This window comes from Hyla sarda, chromosome 1 (assembly GCF_029499605.1).
Source record: "Hyla sarda isolate aHylSar1 chromosome 1, aHylSar1.hap1, whole genome shotgun sequence".
NCBI lineage: Eukaryota > Metazoa > Chordata > Amphibia > Anura > Hylidae > Hyla > Hyla sarda.
In genome coordinates, this window is record NC_079189.1 from 24874696 (window position 1) to 24884695 (window position 10000).

Here is a 10000-nt window from a genome sequence, read left to right on the forward strand (position 1 = left end):
GGGTTATTGGGCCCTAAACCTGACTTACCCTAATATACTGGTCCATACCGAATACCCAAATTTTTGTTCCTGCACGATATGATTTTTTCCTATACCTCAATACCGGTTAGGCCCCTCCCCCCCTCGAATTAACACCTTAAGGACTCGGCCGTTTTTTGCACATCTGACCACTGTCACTTTAAACATTTATAACTCTGGAATGCTTTTAGTTATCATTCTGATTCCGAGATTGTTTTTTCGTGACATATTCTACTTTAACATAGTGGTAAAATTTTATGGTAACTTGCATCCTTTCTTGGTGAAAAATCCCAAAATTTGATGAAAAAAATGAAAATTTAGCATTTTTCTAACTTTGAAGCTCTCTGCTTGTAAGGAAAATGGATATTCCTAATAAATTATATATTGATTCACATATACAATATGTCTACTTTATGTTTGCATCATAAAATTTATGAGTTTTTACTTTTGGAAGACACCAGAGGGCTTCAAAGTTCAGCAGCAATTTTCCATTTTTTCACAAAATTTTCAAACTCTCTTTTTTTCAGGGACCAGTTCAGGTTTGAAGTGGATTTGAAGGGTCTTCATATCAGAAATACCCCATAAATGACCCCATTATAAAAACTGCACCCCCCAAAGTATTCAAAATGACAATCAGTAAGTGTATTAACCCTTTAGGTGTTTCACAGGAATAGCAGCAAAGTGAAGGAGAAAATTCACAATCTTCATTTTTTACACTTGCATGTTCTTGTAGACCCAATTTTTGAATTTTTGCAAGGGGTAAAAGGAGAAAATTTTACTTGTATTTGTAGCCCAATTTCTCTCGAGTAAGCACATACCTCATATGTCTATGTTAATTGTTTGGCGGGCGCAGTAGAGGGCTCAGAAGGGAAGGAGTGACAAGGGGATTTTGGAGAGAACATTTTTCTGAAATGGTTCTTGGGGGGCATGTTGCATTTAGGAAGCCCCTCGGGTGTCAAAACAGCAAAAAAAAAAAAAAACACATGGCATTCCATTTTGGAAACTAGACCCCTCGGGAAACGTAACAAGGGATAAAGTGAGCCTTAATACCCCACAGGTGTTTCATGACTTTTGCAAATGTAAAAAAAAAAAATTACCTAAAATGCTTGTTTTCCCCAAAATTTTACATTTTTAAAAAGGGTAATAGCAAAAAATAACCCCCAAAATTTGAAGCCCAATTTCTCCCGATTCAGAAAACACCCCATATGGGGGTGAAAAGTGCTCTGCTGGCGCACTACAGGTCTCAGAAGAGGAGTAGTCACATTTGGCTTTTTGGAAGCAAACTTTGCTCTGGGGGCATGCCGCATTTAGGAAGCCCCTATGGTGCCAGGACAGCAAAAAAAAACAACACATGGCATACTATTTTGGAAACTAGACCCCTTGGGGAATGTAACAAGGGGTTAAGTGAACCTTTATACCCCACAGGTGTTTCACGATTTTTGCATTTTTACCTAAAATGCTTGTTTTCCCAAAAATTTTACATTTTTAAAAAGGGTAAAAGCAAAAAATACCCCCCAAAATTTGTAACACAATTTCTCCCGAGTACTGCGATACCCCATATGTGACCCTAAACTGTTGCCTTGAAATACGACAGGGCTCCAAAGTGAGAGCGCCATGCGCATTTGAGGCCTAAATTAGGGACTTGCATAGGGGTGGACATAGGGGTATTCTACGCCAGTGATTCCCAAACAGGGTGCCTCCAGCTGTTGTAAAACTCCCAGCATGCCTGGACAGTCAGGGGCTGTCTGGTAATACTGGGAGTAGTTGTTTTGAAACAGCTGGAGGCTCCGTTTTGGAAACAGTGGCGTACCAGACGTTTTTCATTTTTATTGGGGAGGGGAGGGGGGCTGTGTAGGGGTATGTGTATATGTAGTGTTTTTTACTTTTTATTTTATTTTGTGTTAGTGTAGTGTAGTGTTTTTAGGGTACAGTCGCACGGGCGGGGGTTCACAGTAGTTTCTCGCTGGCAGTTTGAGCTGCGGCAGAAAATTTGCCGCAGCTCAAACTAGCAGCTGGATACTTACTGTACACCTCCGCCCATGTGAGTGTACCCTGTACGTTCACATTGGGGAGGGGGGGGGAACATCCAGCAGTTGCAAAACTACAACTCCTAGCATGCGCTGACAGACTGTACATGCTGAGAGTTTTAGTTTTGCAACAGCTGTAGGCACACTGGTTATGTATCACTGAGTTTGTGACCTAACTCAGTGTTTCACAACTAGTGTGCCTCCAGCTGTTGCAAAACTACAACTCCCAGCATATACGGTGCATGCTGGGAGTTGTAGTTTGCAACAGCTGGAGGCACACCGGTCGTGAAACACTGAGTTAGGTAAAAAAAGAACTCAGTGTTTCACAACCAGTGTGCCTTCAGCTGTTGCAAAACTACAACTCTCAGCAGTCACCGACAGCCAACGGGCATGCTGGGAGTTGTAGTTATGCAACCAGCAGATGCACCACTACAACTCCCAGCATGCACTTTAGCTGTTTGTGCAAGCTGGGAGTTGTAGTTATACAACAGCTGAAGGTACACTTTTCCATAGAAAAAATGTGCCTCCAGCTGTTGCAAAACTATAAGTCCCAGCATGCCCATAAGGGAATGCTGGGAGTTGTGGTGGTCTGCCTCCTGCTGTTGCATAACTACAACTCCCAGCATGCCCTTTTTGCATGCTGGGAGCTGTTGCTAAGCAACAGCAGGAGGCTGTCAATCCCCTCCAACTGCTGCTCCCCAGGTCAGTCCCTCGCCGCCGCTCCTGGGGCCCCGATCCCAACAGGTCCTCTGGAAGAGGGGCAGAGCGGGTTGCGGGAGTGACACCCGCAGCAGGTGCCCTGATTAGTCTGCCGATAAACCGGCCGACGAATCAGGGCGATCAGCCAGTAATTCCGGGTCACTGGAAACCTGATTGACCCGTAATCGCCGCAGATCGCTGGACTGAATTGTCCAGCGATCTGCGGCCATCGCCGACATGGGGGGACATAATGCCCCCCTTGGGCGATATGCCGCGATGCCTGCTGAACGATTTCAGCAGGCATCCGGCTCCGGTCCCCAACCGGCTAGCAGTGGGGACCGGAATTCCCACGGGCATATGGATACGCCCTGCGTCCTGAAGAGGTTAAAGGGGTTATCCAGGAAAAAACTTTTTATTTATTTATATATATATCAAATGGCTCAACTTCAGCAGCTGATAATTATTGAAAGGATTAAGATTTTTTAATAGAAGTAATTTACAAATCTGGTTAACTTTCTAGAGCCAGTTGATATAAGAAAAACAGTTTTTTTCCTGGAACACCCGTTTAATGAATTATCAGCCGCAGCGGCTGTCCCCACATCTAATCATGTGACCCGCGGGTGCTGTACTGCTTTGCTCCCCCCCCCCCAATGAATTATCAGCCCAGCGCTGCACTTACATGACAGTGCGCTCAGCCTATCACCGACCGAGGCGGGACATCGCTGCAGACGGTAATAGGCCGACGGCTCTGTGATGTTCCCATCCCCAGCGTGAGGCCGTTACCGGAGCAACGGGGGAACGTGGGAAGGCGAGTTAAAGTTTATTTGTTTATTTTTGCAGCCCGGGAACAGGAATACGTAGTACAGTACAGATTTCCAGTGCCGGCGGCCGCCAACTCATAGGAGGACGAGGTGAAATGATAAGTTCCCCGATGTGGGGGACAGCGCAGCATTGGGCTGATAAACCGGGGTCGGGGGAAGGGTTAGAGAAGCAGCGCCCACGGGTCACATGATTGGGGGTGGGGGGGTGGAAAATACCGTTAAATATCGTGGAACCGCCATAACTTGAAAAAATACCGTGATACACATTCTTGGTCCTACCGCCCAGCTCTATCTAAAAGAAACAATATTTTGGGGATGATTTATTAAGGAATTGCAAGCTGTGCCCTATAAGTCTCAAAATTTACAAATAAATGTTTTTTTTTTTTTTTGTGTACGCAAATTTTTGGCATATATTTACACGTCAATTGCGCCATGGGGGTAATGGAAGTGTCTGAATAGGGGGCACCCTCTTTATTAAGTAATAAATTTATTTCTTCTCAATAACTTATGGGGTAGAATTATTTACCTCGTGGACAGGAGCTAATTGAATGTCCCTCTCTAAAGTAATTACAAAGAAAATATATTTGCTATTTCTATATCTGATGCTGTAGAATTATTTCCCTGGTGAGCTGGAGGGAAGGGGGAGTGGGGGGGGGGGGGGGGTATCATACTCCTGAACCAAACTAGAGGAATTTCTAGGACCTGGGCACATATATTTATTTTATATAGATCATTTACTATATGACCCTGGTGGGCCAGAGGTAGTCGTGTGCAAAAAAGTTACAGCTTTTTGCCTTTTTACATGATATTTACTTTTGTATGTACACGATGTGTTCTTTTATATACAGCCATATAAAAGTACACATCTAAACACAACCTTTATACAGTGTGGACACCATGCTCAGACTTACCTGTTCTCAGGGGCATTGGTGAGGGACGCCACAATGTTCTGTTCTATGAAGAACAACATGGACAGGAGGAACCCTAGGCCCATGGCACTGGTGATGGATCCCATGGAAAGCGACCCGATAGGCGCCAGCATGAACAGACTCTCCGTTTCTATATAATTGAACTTGGCGACTGTAGAACAAAACAAAAAAGAATAAGGACGACAGGACTTTAATGATAACTGTGAAGACCCCTGGCATCATATATTTACTAAAAAGAGTTTTCTTTAGTAAAAAAAAAAAAAAAAAAACTAAATAAACAAAACATAAAAAATATAATTTTTTAGTCTTATTTTTTCTACTTTCCTAAATCAAGCCAGCAGTGTAAAGAATGGGGGAGATTTTGGTTATCACTGATCCATATATATCTATACACTTTATTCTCTAGGCCAGTAGTACATGAACTACTCCAATGATAATGTTGTACAGTGACCCCCCGACCTACGATGGCCCCGACATACGATCATTTCAACATACGATGGACTCTCAGAGGCAGCATCGACACACGATGCTTTTGTATGTCGGGACCATCGCATAAACTGCTATCCGGCAGCGCAGACTGCTTCAGCTGCCACCGGATAGCCGTTTACGGTGCCCCGTGTGGTCCGCTGACGATCACTTACCTGTCCTCGGGGCTCCGGTGCGTCCTCTTCGGGATCCCCTGCATCGTCGGCGCTCTCCATCGTCGTCATCACGTCGCTGCGTACGCCGTCCCGTCATCCAATAGGAGCGGCGTGCGTAGCGACTTGATGGCGACGACGGAGAGCGAGGATGTCGGGGAAGCAGAGGCCTTGCCGGAGCGTCGGGGACACCTCGGGGACGCGGCGACAGCGATGGACGGCGACATCCCGGGCAGTGGTGACGAGCGGTGACGGTCCGGAGCGGCGGGGACAGGTGAGTTTAACCTCCAATACCAGTGGTCTTCAACCTGCGGACCTCCAGATGTTGCAAAACTACAACTCCTAGCATGCCCGGACCGCCGTTGGCTGTCCGGGCATGCTGGGTGTTGTAGTTTTGCAACATCTGGAGGTCCGCAGGTTGTAGACCACTGTCCTATACTTTACATTGCACGGATCCCTCAACATACGATGGTTTCAACAATCGATGGTCCGTTTGGAACGGATTACCATCGTATGTTGAGGGACCACTGTATATAGCGACATCACCCCTGCAGACCTTGGTTCTATTTTACCTTGCAAGAAAAACCTCCATGCTTTATACTGCTGGTAGACCCTGAAATTAAAGGGGTTATCCAGGAAAAACATTTTATTATATTTCAACTGACTCCAGAAAGTTAAACAGATTTGTAAATTACTTCTATTACAAAATCGTAATCCTTTCAGTACTTATGAGCTTCTGAAGTTAAGGTTGTTCTTTTCTGTCTAAATGCTCTCTGATGACACCTGTCTCGGGAACTGTCCAGTTTAGAAGCAAATCCCCATAGCAAACCTCATCTAAACTGGGCGGTTCCCGAGACACGTGTCATCAGAGAGCACTCAGACAGAAAAGAACAACCTTAACTTCAGAAGCTCATAAGTACTGAAAGGATTAAGATTTTTTAATAGAAGTAATTTACAAATCTGTTTAACTTTCTGGAGCCAGTTGATATATATATATATAAATATAAGTTTTTTCCTGGATAACCCCTTTAATATACTTTATAGCAGAAGTTAGTTACATATATATCAAAGTGCCGTCTTCCTGTTCATTGACTGAACAGAATTCTAAAAAGGTTTAGAACAAAAACAAAATTAAAAACACCCATGTCCGAGATTGACAAGCCGTGAATAACATCGACGATGAGCTATTAATTTCCATTGAATTGTTAACGTCACTAGAGGACAGAGGGAAGTCTTGGCTCTTCTACCTGGGTCTTCCTGAGGTGACAAGGTCTCTCCTTTTTGCCAAATTGATCTGAATCAGTTCCTATCACCCCTATTGTGTGCAGAGGTGGCCAAAGAGCGACGAATGTGGAAAGTCAAGAGCGGCAACATGCGCTCTGAACATCTGGAGATGGAGAAATTGATTCCCCTTTCCTGTTATTTGGCGAGAACAATTAAAAAGATTCGGGGGGGAATAATTTTGGGAAATCGCTTTCGCCAAGAGATTTAGAAAATAAAGGCGGGCGCTCAAGAATTTACGGATATGCGTCTACAGGTGACGAGTGATAAGAATTCACAGCGGCCCGTGACCGAGAAAGACATAGCAAGAAATTACTTACCACACAATATTAGTATGGGAATCATAGTATATAGGGCAAATATAGAAATACCTACTATAATACTGCTCCCCCACCAAAAATATAACTACTATAATACTGTCCCCTATATACAAGAATATAACTACTATAATACTGCTCCTATATACAAGACTATAACTACTATAATACTGCTCCCCCACCAAAAATATAACTACTATAATACTGTCCCCTATATACAAGAATATAACTACTATAATACTGCCCCTATATACAAGAATATAACTAGTATAATACTGCTCCTATATACAAGAATATGACTACTATAATACTGCCTCCTATATACAAGAATATAACTACTATAATACTGCTCCTATATACAAGAATATAACTACTATAATACTGCTCACTATATACAAGAATATAACTAGTATAATACTGCTCCTATATACAAGAATATAACTACTATAATACTGCTCACTATATACAAGAATATAACTACTATAATACTGCCTCCTATATACAAGAATATAACTACTACAATACTGCTCCTATGTACAAGAATATAATTACTATAATACTGCCTCCTATATACAAGAATATAACTACTATAATACTGCCTCCTATATACAAGAATATAACTACTACAATACTGCTCCTATGTACAAGAATATAACTACTATAATACTGCCTCCCATACACAAGAATATAACTACTATAATACTGCTCCTATGTACAAGAATATAACTACTATAATACTGCCCCTATATACAAGACTATAACTACTATATTACTGCTCCTATGTACAAGAATATAATTACTATAATACTGCTCCTATATACAAGAATATAACTACTATAATACTGCCTCCTATGTACAAGAACATAATTACTATAATACTGCTCCTATGTACAAGAATATAATTACTATAATACTGTCCCTGTTCTTTTTGTCCTTGTTTTCTTCCTTTTTATCTTTTTTCTCCACTTTTGATAATAATTTTGAATGTATGCCGAGGTGTTTGTTTTCTTTAATTTTTTTTGCATACTCCCACGTCATCAGCCTTGGCGTTTGAAATTCCCTCCCCTTCCTGCAAGCTGATGTAGCCCAGTCAGAGAAAGCGCCGGCTGGCGCGAAACTAGTCCGTTTGGCTTTTTTTTCCCCTCCACGTCCTCCACCATATGGAATTGTTTTTTGCATTCTGAATAAATCTGCAATCCACCAGCGAGTACAGTGGGTGAGTGCGGTCTTTTCACCTTCTTCTCCCCGATGTTTGATATAACTACTATAATACTGCCTCCTATATACAAGAATATAACTACTATAATACTGCTCCTATATACAAGAATATAACTACTATAATACTGCTCCTATATACAAGAATATAACTACTATAATACTGCTCCTATATACAAGAATATAACTACTATTATACTGCTCCTATATACAAGAATATAACTACTATAATACTGCCCCCTATGTGCAAGAATATAACTACTATAATACTGCTCCTATGTACAAGAATATAACTACTATACTACTGCCTCCTATGTACAAGAATATAACTACTATAATACTCCCTCCTATGTACAAGAATATAACTACTATAATACTGCTCCTATATACAAGAATATAATTACTATAATACTGCTCCTATATACAAGAATATAATTACAATAATACTGTCTCCTATATACAAGAATATAACTACTATAATACTGCTCCTATGTACAAGAATATAACTGCTATAATACTGCCCCCTATATACAAGAATATAACTACTATAATACTGCTCCTATATACAAGAATATAACTACTATAATACTGCCCCCTATATACAAGAATATAACTACTATAATACTGCTCCTATATACAAGAATATAACTACTATAATACTGCTCCTATATACAAGAATATAACTACTATAATACTGCCTCCTATATACAAGAATATAACTACTATAATACTGTCTCCTATATACAAGAATATAACTACTATAATACTGCTCCTATATACAAGAATATAACTACTATAATACTGCTCCTATACACAAGAATATAACTACTAAAATACTGCTCCTATATACAAGAATATAACTACTATAATACTGCCTCCTATATACAAGAATATAATTACTATAATACCGATCCTGTATACAAGAATATAACTACTATAATACTGCTCCTATATACAAGAATATAACTACTATAATACTGCTCCTATATACAAGAATATAACTACTATAATACTGCTCCTATATACAAGAATATATCTACTATAATACTGCCTCCTATATACAAGAATATAACTACTATAATACTGCTCCTATATACAAGACTATAACTACTATAATATTAGAGATATTTTCATGTGTCTCTTCAGTATTTCCAGGGATGAATTGATCCCTCGTGTTCCTGTACGGAGCTCAGAGCACATTGGGCAGCAGGGGTCCGGGTAACATGAAGACGAGGACTGGCACAGGACAATATTAATCCCCCTTTAATTAGGACATTAATCCGCTGTCGCCATGTGATCAGAGCTCAGCCGCCAACCCCAGGGCCAGCTAATGTTATGTCAACATAAGGGAAAAGGATTGACCGGCCAACTTACTGCGTATATCCTGGAAGAAGTACGACCCTACCACGGAGAAGGTTAGGACGGATATAGGCAGCGCACAATCGGAGAGCATTTCCCGAACTCTTGAGTGCAGATAGGGGCTGAAATACACAGTACAATCAATTTGTGCGTCACTAGTTCACATATTAATATGCTAAAACATTTGCCAAGATAAAAACATATGTAGCAATGACCAATGGTGAGAAACCGAACTCGGCAACTGATCAACCCTACTGATCGCTTCTCTATGCGCCACACAGCATTTACGTACTGGCCTACTGATCAGTGCCACATTCACTATTAGGCTATGTTCAGGATGCCAAATGTTCGTGCAGAATTGCACCGGAACATTCAGAAGTCCCGTCGATTTCAATGGGATTCCGCTGCACTGTGGAATTTCCGCGTCAGATGTTTGTGCTGGGGATATCCCAATGCCGGCGTCCGCAGAAAGATTAGACTTGTCTATTCTTTATGCAGATTCCATTCGGAAATGCAGTACTGTCTGTGAGACTGTGTTTCAAATGTGCGGAATGTACGCTCGTGTTTTCCGGCCAGACATTCCGCACATTCTGAGTGAACATGGCCTTGGTAGAATAAAGTTTAGGAGGTCCAGCACTATCGTAGCAAGCAGCTTTATTGTAGTAACATCACATGGATAAAGACGACAATCAGTCA

At 41.3% G+C, this 10000-nt stretch overlaps 1 protein-coding gene across 5 annotated transcripts in view; it reads right to left on the bottom strand.

Annotated features, from left to right (window-relative positions):
- SLC4A11 (solute carrier family 4 member 11) overlaps window positions 1-10000 on the bottom strand; it is a 188920-nt gene that overhangs the window by 10605 nt on the left and 168315 nt on the right. For all 5 annotated transcript variants that reach the window (XM_056553221.1, XM_056553243.1, XM_056553219.1 and 2 more), the window contains 2 exons: window positions 9320-9426; window positions 4477-4645 (listed from right to left, as the gene is read on the bottom strand). In XM_056553221.1, the coding sequence (XP_056409196.1) occupies window positions 4477-4645; window positions 9320-9426 (276 nt within the window). The remainder of the gene's footprint in view (window positions 1-4476; window positions 4646-9319; window positions 9427-10000) is intronic.